The sequence below is a fragment of the Mustela nigripes genome, chromosome 2 (genome assembly GCF_022355385.1).
Source record: "Mustela nigripes isolate SB6536 chromosome 2, MUSNIG.SB6536, whole genome shotgun sequence".
NCBI lineage: Eukaryota > Metazoa > Chordata > Mammalia > Carnivora > Mustelidae > Mustela > Mustela nigripes.
In genome coordinates this window covers 26,896,998-26,915,723 of record NC_081558.1, presented here as the reverse complement: position 1 = coordinate 26,915,723, position 18,726 = coordinate 26,896,998, and the positions used below count along the sequence as shown (strand labels likewise).

Genomic DNA, 18,726 nt, shown 5'->3' with positions numbered 1-18,726 from the left:
CGCGCCCGGCTACCTCGCGCGGGATGAATTTTCTATTATAACGTTTTCACCACCCCCCAAAAACAAATCAAAAAAGAGTTAGGGGGAGGTAAAAAAAAAAAAAAAAAAAAAAAAAAAAAAACAAGAAAAAAAAACAGCAACAGCAGGAATTAGTATAAATGAGAGCCTGCCGGGCCAAAAACACAGGTGACGGAGATCCCCGCTCACAAAGAGTCTGTGGAGGGCCCAGCTGGGTGTGGGGGTCCCAGATATATTTCCCGCTTCTCTCTGGCCTCAGGGGCTGGCCCTGGGAGGGCCATCAGGAGGGGACGCGAGTCTGCATCAGAGCCAGGCGCTGAGCTGGAACTAGAGCTGTCCTGGAAGCCCTGAAAATAAACTCGAGGGTGGTCAGACACACAGGTGCCCCGCGTCTTCGCCGGGGAGCGCTGGAGGCGCCCTGCGCATGCGTGAAGGGGCAAATCTCCCGGCCTTGGGCAGTCGGTCGGGAAGGCGCCTTGGAGGGGAGGCTTCTCGCAGGGTCCGGAGCCTGCTCCCCGGGGCCGCTCCCCTGCCTCCTCCCGAGCCCCTTGCCACGCTGCGACCACCAAGGTTGGTCTGTTCCCTCCACAGAGGTCGTGAGGACCAAGTGCGGCCTCAGCAAGCCCTGCCCGGACAACTTCTTTGCCTTTAAAATCAGCAGCGGAGCCGCTAACGTCGTGGGTCCCACCATGTGCTTTGAAAACCGTGTGTAAGTTTCTCGCGTTCCCTTTCTTCTCGCGGGTTCATTCGCCAATTCGAAGGCTGCAAGGGCGGGCGCTGAGACGGGCCCACACCTTCCACTGGCTTGCTTTTCCTCTGGGGGCATGAGTCACGCACGAATAACAGTAATCCGGACAGCTTTCCCATCCGCCAGCTAAATGCTGCCCGGCTTCCTCTCATTCAATCCCCCAACCCTCCCTGGGGGGTAGGGGGTGGGGTTGCAATGAACCCCTTTGCAAAGATGAGGAAATGGAGGTTCAGACACCATTACCCACCTGACCCGTGACAGAGTCTGGATTTGAACTCTTGAGCTTGTCTACCTGATAGTCAAGGTCCTGGGCTTCCTCTAAAGGGGCGAATGCCTCTGGAAGAGCTCAGAAACAAGATCCAGGCCTCAAAGTTCAGATGCAGCAGGTGCGGGGGCTTCCACCCAGGAGCAGGACAAAGACTATGTACCCATTATCCAAGCCAGATGATAAAGGCTCTGGGGCACTAAGTTTATCCTACCAAAGGGGCCAGGGACTGGTGGTGTATGTATTTACGTATTTGTTTTTCTTTAATTTAATTTGACATATACTGTATTATTAGTTTTTTAGGTAGAATTTAGTGATTGATCAGTAGCATGGAACACCCAGTGCTTCTTACACCACGTGCCCTCCTTCATGCCATCACCCAGTTACCCCATCCTCCCACCCAGCTCCCCTCCAGCAACCCTCAGTTGGTTTCCTATGATTAAGAGTCTCTTAGGCTTGCCTCCCTCTCTATTTTCATCTTATTTTATTTTTCCTTCCCTTCCCCATGTTCATCTGTTTTCTTAAATTCCACATATGAGAGAAATCATACGGTATTTGTCTTTGACTTATTTCGCTTAGCATAATACCCTCTAGTTCCATCCACAGCATCGCAAATGGCAAGATTTCATTCTTTTTAATGGCTAAGTAATATTCCATTGTATGTATACACCACATACTCTTTTTTTTTTTTTTTTTTTGACAGATCACAAGTAGGCAGAGAGGCAGGCAAAGGTGGGGGGGAGCAGGCTCCCTGCTGAACAGAGAGCCCGATGCGGGGCTCAATCCCAGGACCCCGGGATCATGACCTGAGCCGAAGGCAGAGGCTTTAACCCACTGAGCCACCCAGGTGCCCCTATACCACATCTTCTTTGTCCATTCATCTGTCAGTGGACATCTGGGCTCTTTCCATGGTTTGGCTATTGTAGACATTGCTGCTGTAAACATTCGTGTCCCTTTGAATCACTGTTTGTATCCTTTGAGTAAATACCTAGTAATGAAGTTGCTGGGTCATAGGTAGCTCTATTCTTAACTTTTTGAGGAACCTCTGTGCTGTTTTCCAGAATGGCTACCTCAGCTTTCATTCCTGCCAACAGTGTAAGAGGGTTCCCCTTTCTCCACATGCTCGCCAACACCTGTTGTTTCTGGAGTTGTGAATTTTTGCCATTCTGACTGGTGTGAGGTGGTACCTCATTATGGTATTGATTTGGATTTCCCTGATGCCCAGTGATGCTAAGTGTTTTTTCATGTGTCTATTGGCCATTTGTATGTCTTCTTTGGGAAAACAGTTCTTGATGTCTTCTTCCCATTTCTTGATTGGATTATGTGTTCTTCAGGTGTTGAGTTTGATAACTTCTTTATGGATTTTGGATACTAGCCCTTTATCTGATAAGACATCTGAAAATACCTTCTTCCATTCTGTAGGTTGCCTTCGGTATTGTCAACTATTTCCTTTGCTGTGCAAAAGCTTTTTATTTTGATGAAGTCCCAATAGTTCATTTTGCTCTTGTTTCCCTCGCCTTTGGAGATGTGTCTAGAAAGAAGTTGCTGTGGCCAACAAAGAGGCTGCTGCCTTTTCTCTCCCCTCAGACTTTAATGGATCCCTGTCTCACATTTAGGTGTTTTATCCATTTTGAGTTTATTTTTGTGTACGATGTAAGAAAATGGTCCAGTTTCATTCTTTTGCATGTGGCCGTTCAGCTTTCCTAACATCATTTGTTGAAGAGACTGTCTTTTTCCCATTGGACATTCTTTTCTGCTCTGTCAAGAGTAGTTGACCACAGAGTTGAGGGTCTGTTTCTGGGCTCTCTATTCTGATCCATTGATCTGGGTGTCTGTTTTTGTGCCAGTACCATACTGTCTTGATGGTGACAGCTTTGTAATAATGCTTGACGTCTGGGAACTGTGATACCACTGACTTTGGTTTTCTTTTTCAAAATTCCTTTGGCTATTGGGGGTCTTCTCTGGTTCCATAAAAATTCTAGGATTATTTTTTTCCAGCTCTGAAAAATGTTGATAGTATTTTGATAGGGATTCCATTAAATGTATAGATAGTTCTAGGTAGCATAGACATTTTACCAATATTGTTCCAACCCATGCGTATGGAATGTTTTTCCATTTCTTTGTGTCTTCCTCTATTTCCTTCATGAGTGTTCTGTAGTTTTTAGAGTACAGATCCTTTGCCTTCATTAGGTTTATTCCTAGGTATTTTACAATTTTGGGTGCAATTGTAATTCTTTCTTCTGTCTCATTTTTAGTGCATAGAAATGCAACTGATTGCTGTGCATTGATTTTATAGCCTACCACTTTACTGGATTCCTGTATGAGCTCTGGCAGTTTTGGGGTGGAGTCTTTTGGGCTTTCCATATAGAGTATAATGTCTTCTGCAAAGAGTGAGAGTTTGGCTTCTTTGCCGATTTGGATGCTTTTTATTTCTTTGTGTTGTCTGATTGCTGAGGCTAGGACTTCTGGTACTATGTTGAACAACAGTGGTGATAGTGGACATCCCTGCCGTGTTCCTGACCTTGGTGAAATGCTCTCAGTTTTTCCCCACTGAGAAGGATACTTGCTGTGGGTTTTTCATAGATGGCTTTTATGATATTTAGGTGTGTACCCCTATCCCTACACTGTGAAGAGTTTTAATCAAGAAAGGATGCTGTACTTTTGTCAGTTGCTTTTTCTGCATCAATTGAGAGAGTCATATGGGTCTTGTCCTTTCTTGTATTCATGTGGTGTATCACATTGATTGATTTATGGGTGTTGAACCACCCTTACAGCAAGGAATAAATCCCACCTTGTCACGGTGAATAATCCTTTTTTTTAAATTAACATATAATGTATTATTAGTCCCAGGGGTCCAGGTCTGTGAATTGTCAGGCTTACACACTTCCCAGCACTCAACATAGCACATACCCTCCTCAATGTCCATAAGTGAATAATCCTTTTAAAGTACTATTGGATCCTATTGGCCAGTATCTTTTTTTTTTTTAAGATTTTATTTATTTATTTGACAGAGAGAAATCACAAGTAGGCAGAGAGGCAGGCAGAGAGAGAGAGGAGGAAGCAGGCTCCCCGCTGAGCAGAGCGCCTGATGTGGGGTTCAATCCCAGGACCCTGAGATCATGACCCGAGCCGAATGCAGCGGCTTAATCCACTGAGCCACCCAGGCGCCCTATTGGCTAGTATCTTGATGAGAATTTTTCTATCCATGTCCATTAAGGATGTTGGTCTGTAATTTTCCTTTTGATGGGGTCTTTGTCTGGTTTGGGTATCAAGGTAATGCTGGCCTAGAATGAGTATGGAAGTTTTCCTTCCATTTCTGTTTTTTGAAACAGCTTCAAAAGAATAGGTATTAGTTCTTCTTTAAATGTTTGGTAAACATTTGTTACCTGGAAAGACCTCCAGCCCTGGACTCTTGTCTTTTGGGATATTTTTAATTATTACTTCAATTTCCTTGCTGGTTATGGATCTGTTCAGGTTTTTTCTTCCTGGTTCAGTTTCAGTAGTTTATACATTTCTAGAATGCATCTGTTTCTTCCAGATTGTCTAATTTGCTAGCGTATAGTTGCTCATATGTCCTGTAATTGTTTGTATTTCTTCCGTGTTGGTTGTGATCTCTCCTCTTTCATTCATGATTTTATTTATTTGGGTCCTTTCTCTTTCCTTTTTGATAAGTCTGGCCAGGGGTTTATAGACCTTATTAATTCTTTCAGAGAACCAGCTCCTAATTTTGTTGATTGGCTCCACTGTTCTTTTGGTTTCTATTTCATTGATTTCTGCTCTAATTTTTATTCTCTCCTGCTGCTGGGTTTAGGCTTTCCTTGCTGTTCTTTCTCCAGCTCTTTTCGGTGTTAGGTTAGGTTGTGTATTTGAGACTTTTCTTGTTTCTTGAGAAAGGTTTGTATTGCTGTATACGTCCCTCTTAGGACCGCCTTTGCTGCATCCCAACAGCTTTGAACAGTTGTGTTTTCATTTTCATTCCTTTCCATGGATTTTTTGAATTTTTAATTTCCTGGTTGACCCATTCATTCTTTGCTAAGATGCTCTTTTAACCTCCATGTATCTGTGTTCCTTCCACATTTCCTCTTGTGATTGAGTTCTAGCTTCAGAGCATTGTGGTCTGAAAATATGCAGGGAATAATCCCAGTCTTTTGGTACCAGTTGAGACCAGGTTTGTCACTCAGGATATGATCTATTCTGGAGAATGTTCCATGTGCACTAGAGAAGAATGTATATTCAGTTGCTTTAGGATGGAATGTTTGAATGTATCTGTGAAGTGCATCTGGTCCAGTGTGTCATTTAAAGCCCTTGTTTCCTTGTTGATCTTCTGCTTAGATGAACTCTCCATTTCAGTGAGAGGGATATTAAAGTCCCCTACTATTAATATATTATCGATATGTTTCTTTAATTCTGTTATTAATTGGTTCATATAATTGACTGCTCCCATGTTAGGGGCATAAATATTAACAGTTGTTAATTCTTGTTGGCTAGGCCCTTTAATTATTGTAGAGTGTCCTTCCTCATCTCTTTTTATAGTCTTTGGTTTAAAATCTAATTGGTCTGATAAAAGGATTGCCAACCCAGCTTTCTTTTGAGGTTCATTAGCATGATAAATGGTTCTCCACCCACTCACTTTCAACCTGCAGGTATCTTTGGGTCTAAAATGAGTCTTGTAGACAGCATATCAATGGATCATGCTTTTTTAACTGATCTGATACTCTTTGTCTTTTGATTGGGGCAGTTAGCCCATTTACATTCAGAGTAACTATTGTAAGATAAGAATTTTGTGCCATTATATTATTACCTGTAAAGTCACTGTTTCTGTATATTGTCTCTGTTGCTTTCTGGTCTGCTACTTTTGGGTTCTTTCTTTGCTTAAAGGATCCCCTTTTGTATTTCCTGTAGGGCTGGTTCAGTGGTCACAAATTCTTTTAGTTTCTGTCTGTCCTAAAAACTGTTTATCTCTCCTTCTATTCTGTATGACAGCCTTGCTGGGATCAGGTACCACATCCGGCTCCCTGCTCTGCAGAGAGTCTGCTTTTCTCTCTGTGCCTCCTCCCACTTGTTCTCTGTCTCTTTCCCTCTCTTTTTCTCTCTTTCTCTCTCTCTCTCAAATAAATAAGTGAAATCTTTTTTAAAAAACAGGGATTTTGAACCTAACTCCAATTCGAGCAAAAGAAGGAACTTAGTGATTCCCATACACAAAATGCAGAGATAACAGGCTTCAGGACCAGCTGGATACAGGGGGTTTAAACCATGTCATCAGGGGTCCCTCTCACACCATCTTTAGCTCTGTTCTCTTCTGTCAGATTCTGTTTTCTCAACATGAAAAATGGGTTGGTTCCTGTGAAGGAGGGAGGCCACTAGCTGGTTGACAGAGCAGCCCAGGCTGGCACCCCACTGGGAAGAGAACTTTCCCATCCAAACTATCCCTATAAAAGTCCCAAAATTGGATTTCATTGGCTGGCCTGGGTCACATGACCATACATGGCTCAGTTACTGTGGGCAGGGACACAGGGTGTTCTACTCATCTGGTCCTGGAAGACTGAGGTCAGCTCTGAGAACTGCCTAATCTGAGAGTAGAGAAAGATAGTTTTCCCAAGAAATACCAGAAGATCGGGCTGTGGATGCTGGGCAGGCAAGAATACAGCTGGTCTCCATATAAAAATCTCTGCCTCTGCAGGATGGCATCAGCACTCTGGGTTCTGCCTTCTTCCCAGCAACCAGGCCTCACTGCTTGGGGGAGGTGGGCTGGTCCCACCTCCAACACCTCAGAGCCCCAGGCAGGGACCTTCTCTCTTTTCCAAGCAGACTGTTCTCGTCCAAACATGCCATGAGTATTCCTCAGAGAATCCAGCCCACCGCTCGTTTCCAGGAGAAAACAGATGGCCCAAATTATTCTGTGTTTCCTAATGCTTCTGCATTGTGCCGTGTGGGCCCCCTCAGAGTTCCAGAGTCACAAAAGCAGAGTGTTCGTTCCACACTAGGGACCAACTGTTGTATTTTGTTTTTCTTCTTCTTATTCAGGATCATGAGTCCTGTGAAAAACAACGTGGGCAGAGGCCTGAACTTTGCCCTGGTGAATGGTGAGCTGCAGATCCACCCCCCAGACAGTCCCCACCATGCTCTTAGTACTGAGGGCCATGAGGTATGGGGAGATAGTTAACATTCATTCAACCAACAGCAGCTCAGCTCCTACCACATGCCTGGGGCCGTCCTGGGGAAGCTTGTGGGGCAGGGGGTCTAAAAGACCCGGTCCTACCCACCAGAATCCTGACCAGGCTTCTGCCATGTGCAGCTATCCAAGGAGGATATGCTTCTCCTGTGAAGCATGACCCCACCCTCAAGGCCATGCAGCCTAAACCAACACAAGTGAAACCATGGGGGACAACCCCTAACAGTGTGATGTGATGAACTGATTACATACCTTCATTCACTCATTCAACAGTATTGACAGCAGGTACTGTGGGCCAGGCCCTGTACAGTGCACCAGGGGGCGGCGGGGGCGGGAGGGGGGGCTGTTAGCCATGAACAAGGACTGGCCCTGGCCTCACACTCCCTGGGGTGCCCCTGAAGTTGACCACCAATCCAGTGGGGTGAGCATCTGTGAAGGAGAAGGAAGCAGAGCCCTGAGAACTGGGACACAGAGTGGGGTTGGGGGTCATCAGGGGAGGCTTTCAGAGGGAAGTGCTGGTCAGCTGAGGCCAAAAGGAATAGTATGGGTTGGCCAGAAAAATGTAGGGGAGACTCCTTCAAGGCTGGGGCAGCACTGTGCAGGGAGCAGAGAAGGAAAGAGTGGGTAGAGGGAATGGGGGCCACATGAGGTCTATCTGGACACATCAGAAAAGGAGGGATGACCGGTACAGCTGGGGCAGGGGGCAGGCAGGATGACAGGGAGGGGCCAAGTGTCCTGCTAAGAAGTGTAGGCTTAAAGCAGAGGACAAAAGGGAGCCTCGGATAGGCTTGGAGCAGGGCATGAGGGCCCAGCCCTGCATTCCAGAAACTTCCGTCCAGCTTGGAATAGGGAGGTTGGAGGCAGGGAGATGTGGGGGGAGGCCCACAGCATCTCTCGCAGGGAGCATTGGCAGGCCAAGCCTGAAACAGGGACACATTTCGGGAGGGGTGGGTTTACAGGGACAGAGTAAGGACCACAGGCTCTGCCCTTGGAGAGGCACAGATGAGACGGAGAGCAAAGGCCGAGTCCCTGAATCTAAGAGCCACTTCCTGGGACAAAGGGCACAGCAGACGCTCAGAAAGGAGGAGGTCAAGACTGTGTGTGGCATGACCGTGTGAACACACTTCGGAAGTGACAGGGTTTGGATTGGTTGCTCCTACAGGAGCCATCTCCCTTCTGCCAAGAATCCTGCTGAGTCGGGAGAAAGGTCAAAGTCTAGGGCAAAAATGGAGCCTTACCCAAAGCAGGAGGTCAGAAGGCACGCCCTGCTCCAAGCCTATCTGGGGCTCCCTATTGTCCTTGGCTTCAAGCCCATACTTCTTAGTAGGACACTCTTCGAATAGTCTCCCATGAGACAGGCTCAGACTAGGGCCTCCTGCTCTTCCCCTTATTAAGCGCCAAGACAAAAACAAGCACCAGTAGCACCAAGAGCTGACGCTTACTGAGCCTTTGCTGTGAGCTGTTTCATTCAACCTCCTCCCCATGCCACAGTGGAGTTGTATGCCTATGTTCTAGGTAAGAAAATGGAGGCTCAGAGAGGTTGGGCAATTTGCCCAAGGTTACACAGCTGATAGAATCCTCTAGATATGAACCTGGATCTGAAGGACTCAGGTCAAATTGCTCAGCTGAACTAACTTCCCTAGACTAAAAACCTCCTGGAAGTGCCTGCTAGCTGTGGATACGGCCAGTGATCACTCTCAGGGCCTTAGGTTCTCATCTGTATAATAAGCCAACAAGGATTGCTGAAGATTGGTGGTTCTCAGTCTTTTAGGGGGCAGAGATTCTTTTAAGAAACTGTTTAAACTATACCTCATCCCCCTAATTCTAGAAAAATGCACATGATCAGTTTCATGTGTATATCAACATTCCCTTCCAAAGACCGTACAGTGGTGGCTTTGAGAATCCAGGAAGGGCTGTAATGTAAACCCTCCACCGACCCAGCAGGAGAGCCTCCACTACCCAGGCTCCTGTCCCCACCCCCTTCAGGGAATCACAAACTGGCCTGGGGGGAAGGGTCCCGTGGTGGAACTGTAGAGCTGCCATCCCCTCTGCAACACCCCCATCTAGTGGCAGAAATTGAGAACTGCAGCTCCCCCTAAACACCGGGTTCCCTGTAGGACTCCTTTCACAAAATACACAAAAGCAATTCAGATGACCGAACTCTGAACTTTGACTACATTCAGCCCACTGCAAAACCCTTTGCCCTTATGAACCAGAGGATTCAGATGTCCTATTTAGGAAGAATTCCATAACCCATTGTTCAGATGCAGCAGTTGACGCCCAAATACTAAGAGGTGCGTTAGGAAGTGGCAAGGCAGAACACAGCCCCAAAGGGGTTGGATACTGTTCAATTCCAGAGATCCTTCACCATCATGTCCTTGTACCTTTCAGATCAGCCCAGAAGTTCTGGGCCCCTACTGAGTCCTGCATGCTTTCCGTAGGAGCTGACTTGACTCCATTATTATTCCATTTTTAGATCTTAGACTAAAGAGTAGCCATTTTCTGCAAAACGATAGGCAGGATGATCTATTTCAGGAAATCACAGTTTTGCTCCCTCATCTGCAGGAACCACAGGAGTGGTGCTGACACAGAAATGTTTCGACATGTACTCTGGAGGTAAGCACCTCTATTGGCACTGAGGTCTCAGGGTGGGCTGAGCTCCTCGGCTCTCTTCCCCCGAGGAGACAACCAGAGAGGAAGCATGGTAGGGGTGGAGGACCATCCTGCTGTCTTTGAAACTTCTTCCGGCTGTCTTAGTTGGGCTCTTCTGGGTGCAGATTCCAAGACCAGGAGTCAAGTGCAGTAGTTCATTTGGGAGGAGGTAATCTCAGGAAATGCCAGCAGGAAGTGATAGAGAAGGGGGAGACCACGAGAACAGTGTGTTACCAGGCTGAACGCTGCAGGCAGTTGGAACTGGAGAGCCAGTGTCAAGTACATGCCTCAGAGAAATCTCAGAGGGGCACGGGAGCTGGGGCTCTAATTCCACTAATTCATTGGCACTTTCCACATTTCTGGCCTGCACCAGGGCATAGAGGAAGATCTGGAGGTCAGAGAGGACCTTGAGGCAAAGAAACACTGGTGTTGGCAGTTAGAGGCCAAGCAGGTGTGCCCTCAAGTGCTAAGGACAAGGACACACAGCCAAGTTTGCTCTGCTAGGTAAAGGTTTTTTTTTTTAAGGCCACAGGGGTCTCTCTTGGGCCCAAGGACAGAACAAGTCCTCCCAAGGCCTGGAAAGGATCACTGAGAGGCTCCAAGCTCTCTGCATGTTGCTGCAGACATCTTTTCTTCTCTGTCTGCACAGGCGTGCTTTTTGAGCTCTCTGGACAGGTGACCACTCTACTGTCCTTGCGGCCCTTAGCACAGCCTGCGGACAGGACTCTGACCTCCCTGGGCTGGCTGTTCCCTCCAGCACCTTCCTCACCCCACCCCCAGGCTGCCTGGTGAAGCTGTGCTGGGGGCAGGAGTCTCACCCAACAATCCTCACATCTTCTAAAGCACCGTGGAATCCATCCCAAACCCAATAGGCCACCCACTGCCCAGCTGGCAGCCCACCCCCCTCCCTCTGACCCCAGATTCTCGACAAGGAATGAGGCAGCAGCAGGGCGGCCCCTCATAGGCAGCAGACGTCTTGGTTCAACAGTGATGGGTTTCCATCAGGACAGCTGAACTGAGCCCAGTCCCCTTCTCAGAGTTCAGTTTGGCTCGGTCTCCCTCCCCTGTACCTGGGAGCTCAAGGCCGGCTCTGGGCTCAGGCATCACTACCTTCCTGTACCCACCTACACACACGAGCCCAAGAGGGGACAAAGCCAGGCAGCAAGAAAGCAAGAAGCCCTCTTGGCTTTGCAAACAAAGGAGGGGCTGAAAGGTGGGCCGTGGGAATCCGGTGCCCAGCAGTCACAGTGGGGAATATTAGGAAGGCTATCCGATGCACCGCACATGGAGACAGCAGTTGGCGCCCTGACCCCTGGTCCCCTGGGTCCCCTGAGGGTCACCCCCGTCTGAGTCCCAGCTCATGGGTAGGGTCTGAGGGGCCTGTCTGCTAGCTGACAGCCTGCCTTAGGGCCCATGCAGGCTTCTTCCAGGCATGCCCCGATACGGCAGAAGCTACAGAGTAGGACCGAGGCATGGCCAGGGCCTGGCAGGGGCTGGAGGGGAGGAAGAGGAGGACAGAGCTTGGAGATGGGTGAGGAGATGGTGGGTCAGGGGTGGCTCAGGGCCAGGTTTATGGAAAAACTCCAGTCTCTGGAATCAAAGACTTCAGACTGAGGCAGGTGACCCCTTGTGAACTTCAATTTTGTCATACGTAAAATAGAGGTAAATCATAGTGTCCCTTCAGGAGACGGATCAAGGAGATTGGGTGGGAACTGACATCAATCAGTGGGAGGGGCCCGGGGTGCAGGCAGCTGCCTCCCCTCCCTCTCCTCCCTGCCCCCCCCATCCCCATGACTCAGAAGTAAGGTCATTGTCAGAATGAAAAGGGTAAAAAATCATTTATTTTTATTTAAATTCAGTTAACATCTAGTGTGTTACTGGTTTCAGAGGTAGAGTTCGGGGATTCATCGGTCTTACGTAACACCCAGTGCGCATTACACCGTGGGCCCTCCCTAATGCCCACCACCCAGTTACCCATCTTCCCCACCCACCTGCCCTCCAGCAGTGCTCAGTTTGCTTCCTACAGTTAAGATCTCTTATGATTTGTCTTCCTCTCTGATTTCATCATTTTATTTTTTCCTCCCTTCCCCTGTGATTCCGTTGTGTTTCTTATATTCCACGTATGAGTGAGATCATATGATAGTTGTCGTTCTCTGACTTATTTTAGTTAGAAGAATACCCTCTAGTTCCATTCACATCATTGCAAATGGCAAGATTGCTTTTTTTTTTTTTCTTAAGATTTTATTTATTTATTTGACAGACAGGGATCATAAGTAGGCTGAGAGAGCAGGGAGGAAGCAGGCTCCCTGATGAGCAGAGAGCCCTATGCGGGGCTTATTCCCAGAACCCTGAGATCATGACCTGAGCCGAAGGCGGAGGCTTAACCCACTGAGCCACCTAGGTGCCCTAAGATTTCATTTTTTGATGGCTGAGTAATATTCCACTGTTATATGTACACTCACACATACACACACACCATATCATCTTTATTCATCAATGGACATCTGGGCTTTTTCCAAAATTTGGCTACGTGGACATTGCTGCTATGAACATTGGGGTGCACATGCCGCTTCACTACATCTGTGTATCTTTGGGGTAAATACCAGTAGTGCAATTGCTGGGTTGTAGGGTAGCTCTATTTTCAACTTTTTGAGGAACCTCCATACTGTTTTCTAGAGTGTCTGCACCAGCTTGCATTCCCACCAACAGTGTAGGAGGATTCCCCTTTTTCCTGTTCTTTCTGACACCTGTTGGTTCCTGAGTTGTTCATTTTAGCCATTCTGACTGGTGTGAGGTGGTATCTCACTGGGGTTTTGATTTGCATTTCCCTTATGCCAAGTGGTGTGGAGCATTTTTTTCATGTGTCTCTTGGTCATTTGGATGTCTTCTTTGCAGAAATGTCTGTTTGCATCTTCTGCCCATTTCTTGATTGGATTGTGTGTTCTTTGGGTGTTGAGTTTGATAAGTTTTTTATAGATTCTGGATGCTAGCCCTTTATCTGATAAGACACTTGCAAATATCTTCTCCCATTCTATAGCTTGTCAAAAAGGGTAAAAAATGATTTAAAAGAAACTAAATTTTATATTGCTCTATTATGAATGTGGATATAAGGATAACCATGGCTGATGGGAACCCAGAAACAGAAGCATTTGAAGACAAGTTGCCCCTTCCCACAAGAGATAAAAGAAGTCAATGACTTCTTCAAGTGAGAAGATAATTAACAGAAGATTTTTTTTCCCTAAACATTATTGTCCATCCCAGATAATAACAGATATTGATATCTGGAACTAATGGCTCCAACAAATTTTCAGAGTTCCCTCTTTTGTCTCGAGATATCAAGGGCCATTTCACTAACAGAGCCGCTGTGGTCATGGACTACAAGCCTCTGTGTTACTGAGCTGGCTGGCAGCTGGCCTTGCTTTCAGAATTTGTTTCTTCCCCTAAGTCCAAGAGATCCCCGGGGAATACTAGAACTGGCTCACCTTCACGGGCATGGGCCTGTGGGTAGGGCAGCCGTGCAGTCCTTTGCTTAGAGCAAACTTCGGTTTGGTCTGAAGCTCTCTCTGCCTTCACCGCCTTGAAATTCTTAATTTTTTAACAGAATGATCCACATTTTGATTTGCACTGGGCCCCCAAAATTATGTTCCTGATTCTGCTGATAATTACAATTCCATTATAGTGCATTTTCTATATGCCCAGAGTCATCATCACATTTGCTGTTTACAAAAATGCTGTGGGCGGGACTACGAATCATCCTCATGTGACAGATGTAGCCCCTACTTCTCCCACTAGGCAAGTCTTGCCTATACTTCCTTATGTATGGGCTTCCTGTTCAAGAGCCCCCACACACATAAATCCCACCATATCCAGAGTACGATCTGAATTACTAGTATTTTCTTTTGAACCAGTTCACTTCTTTTAACCTAAATAGATCTTAAAAGATATATTTACATTTATATTTATATATCTATCTGTGCCCTAAGTTACCAGTTTTTATGCAGGAAAGGTGACTATAAAAATAAACACAATGGAAACAAATCCATGTCCTTGAAGCAAGCTGGGTGCCATTCCCCCCCTCCCCACCAAGTGCTGCACCTAGGCCTGCTCTCTGGTAAGTGTGGAGATTGTGCAAGTGCAGGGAGGTATTAAAGATGCAAAAGGAGACTTGCTCCTTGGTCTAAGCTGGAGAACTGGTGCACACAGATGTTCTGTCTCAGTGACCTGAGTTGTCTGTGGTACAGTGAGCTTACCTGTCCTCTGAATTCAACACAGACAAGTTAGGTTCTTAACCAGCATAGAAGGAAGTGACAGGGGGTATACAGAAATCTCAGAGTTCCTGAGAGATGACTGCACTCCATTCCTTAGGTACAGGTCCCCAACGGCCTTTAGAACAGTGCCTCTCACACCTGGCTGCTTGTCAGGATCACTGTGGAATTTTTGAATTCCAGGGTCCACTCCTGATCACCTGAATGAGGCTGCCCTTGGTCCAGGCACTTTGCTCTCCCCTGGACAAGGGCTACAGGGAGCTTCACCCAAGGTCCCCTCCCACTGACCCTGAGCTTCAGATGGAGCTCTGTGTCACCCTGCCCCTGGCCACTCGTGGATCTTCCAGGCAGGAGCAGAGAATGAGAATGACCAGCACCCCACTTTCCTTTCTCCTGCAGATATTACGCTCCTGGTAAAGTTCCTTAAAGAAATCCCAGAGGGCACACTAGTGCTAGTGGCCTCCTATGATGACCCAGGAACCAAGTAAGTGGGAACCTCCACCTGGCCAGCTATGGGTTGAAGTGACCCAAATGCTTCCAAGTCCTAAGTGCCTTTTCCCCACTCCTCCTCTGGCTCTATCTTCTGGCAGCTTCTCCGAGGGAAATAACCAGACCAGTGCACAAAGACGTGTTCCCCATCACAGCCTCCGTTACAGCATTGGAAAATTGGATGCACTGGCTGTGTCCAATAGAGACCAAATAGTTACCAAAATTGTGACACATGTTGATATGACATTGTATGTGCATAGAAGACCTTCATCAAAAATGATGAAGTAGAAAATTTAAGGATGTGGAACAATGCTCACGATTTAGTATTAAGCAGGAAAAAAAACATATTATAAATGCATTGGTATGACCCCCACCCCTGCCAGGGCATGGGGGAAAAAGACATTAAGGAAATATACATGAAAGTGTTACAATGATTATGTCAAGTGGGGTGAGACTGTAATTTTTAGTTCCTCTGTGATGGTCCATATTTTCCAGATAAACATGTATATTTGTAAACAGATGCAAAACCGTACTCCTAGCCACTCAGCCCTAGTCCCCCTGAATGCAGCTCTGCCCAGCACAGTGGCTGCACCCAGCAGGCAGAGGGGAGGCCAAGTGCTTGAGAACCTGTCTCTTCTCCCACCCCCCACGTCACTGTCCTTTCTGGTCCTCTGCAGAATGAATGATGAGACCAGGAAGCTCCTCACCAACTTGGGCAGTTCCTATGCAAAGCAGCTGGGCTTCAGAGATAGCTGGGTCTTCTTAGGGGCCAGAGACCTCAGGGATAAAAGCCCTTTTGAGCAGGTGAGTTCCTGGTGGCCTCTTCAGCCCAGTGAGGCAGGTGGGGGTAAGGTGCCAAGGATGGATGGACAAGGACTGGGGTGGCTGGGGAGGACACTGTGGGGACCTCAGAGGTCAGGGTGGCCCAACTGGCTAATCCCCTCGCAGAAAGTGGACTTGACCATTTTGCAAGGAGCTGGGTCATCTGGAAATGGGTAAGTACCAGAAAGGAGAAGGAAAAGGAGAAAAGAATGGTGAGGGAAGTGAGGAATGGGAAAAAGAGAAAGGAATGTCGGGATGAAGCCTGCATGATGGGCAGAGCAGGGGGCAGGACGTCTGGCTTCTGGTCCCAGTGGAAACCTAAGCCCAGCCCCTTCTGTCTCTCTACTCCCCTGCCCCAGGCCTCAGGCCTCCCCACCAGAGGGGAGAGGTTTAGACCAGGGAAGCGCTCCCCTTCTAAGCTCCCTGTAGAGAGGATAAATTTCCATCAAGAGGAGGACAGAGGGAGCACCTGGGTGGCTCACTCTTTGGGCCTCTGCCTTCGGCTCAGGTCATGATGCCAGGGTCCTGGGATCGAGCCCCACAATGGGCTCCCTGCTCAGCGGGAAGCCTGCTTCTCCCTCTCCTACTCCCCCTGCTTGTGTTTCCTCTCTTGTCTCTTTCTCTCTCTCTCTGTCAAATAAGTGAATAATGTCTTTTGAAAAAGGAGGACACAGGAGAACCTGCCTGAGTCCACGGGAGGGGTCAGGCGTGGTCCATGACTTGTGGCCCCACAGCTACCACCCAGGCCCCAAGCAGAGTCTGGAGTCTCAGGGGTGCTCAGGGGAGGAAAGGGGAGTCCGTAAAGGGGTGGGAGCCTCCAGGGAAATGCTGCACCTTCTCTCCCTGACCCCATCTGTGCATCCCCAATCAGAGCAATTCCCAAATGTGGGAGAACTAGCCTGATCTTCCAGGGCCTGAGGTAGCCCGCAGTCTGGTGGTGAGAATGTTCAGCTCTGCACAGATCCCAAGGCAGGCAGCTAAGAGTCGATGTTTCAGACACATCATAGGACTATTGAGGAGACTGGACGCTATCCTGAAGGCAGTGGGGAGCCATGGAGGGCTTAAGCAGAGAAGAGCGTTTGGAGACATGAGAAACACTAGTATTCAGCCAGCACTGACTCTGTGCAGGCTCCGCTGAGCAAGGTACCTGCAGCGCCGCCTTTAATTCCTCAATGAAGCAGGTACACCCTGCCGCTGCCACTGTTGAGGGTCCGGAGCAGAGCAGAGGTTTTAGCCGGCTTGTCTGGACCTGATGCTGACATAGTTCTCATCCAGGTCTGCCGGCCTCCACGGAGGTTCCCATCCCCATGTTCTCAGCACAGCCTCCCTGGCTGAGCACAGGGAGAAGGCAGGGAGGAGGCCCAGGCAGAGGCACAGCAGCCTGCAGGGGAGGGGCTGAGGGAGGCAGGGGAGGGACTGCGTTAAGACTCCGGACTTTGCGTGGGGGAACCATGATGAGCTGCAAGGGATTTCTGCCTTGTCTGGAAGATGCTGGCCTGGTTAGTCTGTGTGAGTTTCTAAGAGAATGAACTCAGGTCGTTGGAAATTACTTTTTAAAAATGATAATGCAAAGTAGCTTATGCTGGAGGAGACAAGGAGGGAGCCCTCTGGTTATAGCCTCTGGGTGAAGAACACAGGCCGGGGTGGGGGCGGGGAGGGTGGAGGATAGATCCATCACCCAGAGGGCAGTGGGGGCCACGATGTGATGGAAAACATTAGGTTCTTTGTTCCCATACATGGGGCTCTGGGTTTCAGAGATGCAGCATCTAGAATTTCTTTTATCCCTGAGGGTTAGCTACAATTATTCCACTGGAATAATTGTATTTACATTTTTTTACATTTACATTTACATTTGCTATTTACATTTTTTTCCTCCAAAAACTACGCGTAGGCACTTTAAACACAATCTTAACTTATTTTATTCTCTCTATATTTATTATCAGTACTACTATTACACAGTGGTTCTGCCCCTGGGGTACCTTTGGCCCTTTGTGCCTCAGGTTCCCCATCAGCAGAATGGAATGGTCATGGTATGGGCCTTCTTAAGGCTCTTGTAAGGGATAAATACATAAGGCACTTTGCACCTGGCATAGAGCAAGTGCTTTTGTCATTGTTGTGGTGGTTTGGGGGTGTCCTAGAGAGGCTGATGGAGAATTTGGCAGAGGAGCTAACCCTCTGCATGCCTGCCCCAGTGCTTGCTACCCCCCCTCCCCAGGGCACGACCGGCAAGAACTGAGCTCTGACCTCCTCCGTAAAACCCTGGGCATGTTGCCGTCCCTCTGTGCCCCAGTTTCCCCACCTGTGAAGTGGGCTGGTCCTATCCGACCTCACCACCTCCCCTTGGGGCTGAAACCAGGGTGAAGTGAGTGAAGGCAGGATGTCTTAAAGCGCAGTGATAACTCAGGTGTGAATCTTGAACAGCCTCCCCCATGGTCCACGTTTCTCTTCTCTCTCTCTCTAGTTCTTAAAGAACAACCCAGACACAAACAAATACGAGGGCTGGCCGGAGCTGCTGGAGCTGGAGGGCTGTGTTCCCCGGAAGGTATCTTAGGGCAGCTGCAGGACTGAAGAAGCCCTCTTGCTGTCCTAGAGTCAGCGCCAGCTGCGGCTGCAAGAAGGAAACCAGGTGGCCGATGGGAAGTTCCCCCGGGGGGGCAGGGGTCTGTGCCCTCTGCACACCTCCCCTCTTCTGAAGCAGCGCTCTCCCAGGGGCTGCGGCGGCCCAGCCGAGGTGGCCAGCCATCCGGAGTCCTTCCAGAGCCCCTCTGCAGGAAGAAGGAACGGTGTGCTTTCCCTCAAGATGGCCGGCGGTCACTCCCAAGGAAGGACAGACTGCTGCACCTGTGGCTCACCATTAAATTTTATTTTTGCTGATTTTGAATGAACTTTCTGAGCTTTCCATGGGATCAAACTGACCCAGGCCATGTTGGCTCGGGCGCAAGTGGGAACAGGTCAGCAACAGCTTCGGGTCCCAGGTTAGGCTGCTGGAAGACAGGTTGATTTCCTAGGGATTACGCGGAAGGGTGAATGAATGACTCCTCGGCTCCCGGCATGAGAGGTAAGACCCACAGAAGCAGAGAGAACCGAAGGAGAGGACACTGAGCATACTGTCTTCCCCTGCTGCTTGATGAGAGCTGGAGGCTCCAGAGCCAGAGAAGGGGAGGCAGGCACCGTCTGAGGAAAGCTGGGAGGAAGAGGCAGGCTGTCAGGTAAGCTTCAAGGAGGAGGCCATGGCCGCCTTCATCTTGGAGTGGTTCTCCAGGAGTAGCCCCTGAGATTTATTCAGGAGGTGATT

General features: G+C 48.4%; 1 protein-coding gene and 1 long non-coding RNA gene across 4 annotated transcripts in view; one reads left to right on the top strand and one right to left on the bottom strand.

The window, feature by feature from the left end:
• FAM3D (FAM3 metabolism regulating signaling molecule D) overlaps nucleotides 1–18,305 on the top strand; it is a 27,688-nt gene extending 9,383 nt beyond the window's left edge. For all 3 annotated transcript variants that reach the window (XM_059387856.1, XM_059387854.1, XM_059387855.1), the window contains exons 5-10: nucleotides 610–727; nucleotides 7,056–7,114; nucleotides 9,769–9,819; nucleotides 14,520–14,604; nucleotides 15,287–15,413; nucleotides 17,893–18,305. In XM_059387856.1, the coding sequence (XP_059243839.1) occupies nucleotides 610–727; nucleotides 7,056–7,114; nucleotides 9,769–9,819; nucleotides 14,520–14,604; nucleotides 15,287–15,413; nucleotides 17,893–17,982 (530 nt within the window). In that variant the 3' untranslated portion in view covers nucleotides 17,983–18,305. The remainder of the gene's footprint in view (nucleotides 1–609; nucleotides 728–7,055; nucleotides 7,115–9,768; nucleotides 9,820–14,519; nucleotides 14,605–15,286; nucleotides 15,414–17,892) is intronic.
• The window catches only part of LOC132011458 (uncharacterized), a 44,784-nt gene continuing 44,331 nt past the window's right edge, over nucleotides 18,274–18,726 (bottom strand). Inside the window, exon 2 of the long non-coding RNA XR_009402380.1 lies at nucleotides 18,274–18,726. This is a non-coding gene — a long non-coding RNA (uncharacterized LOC132011458).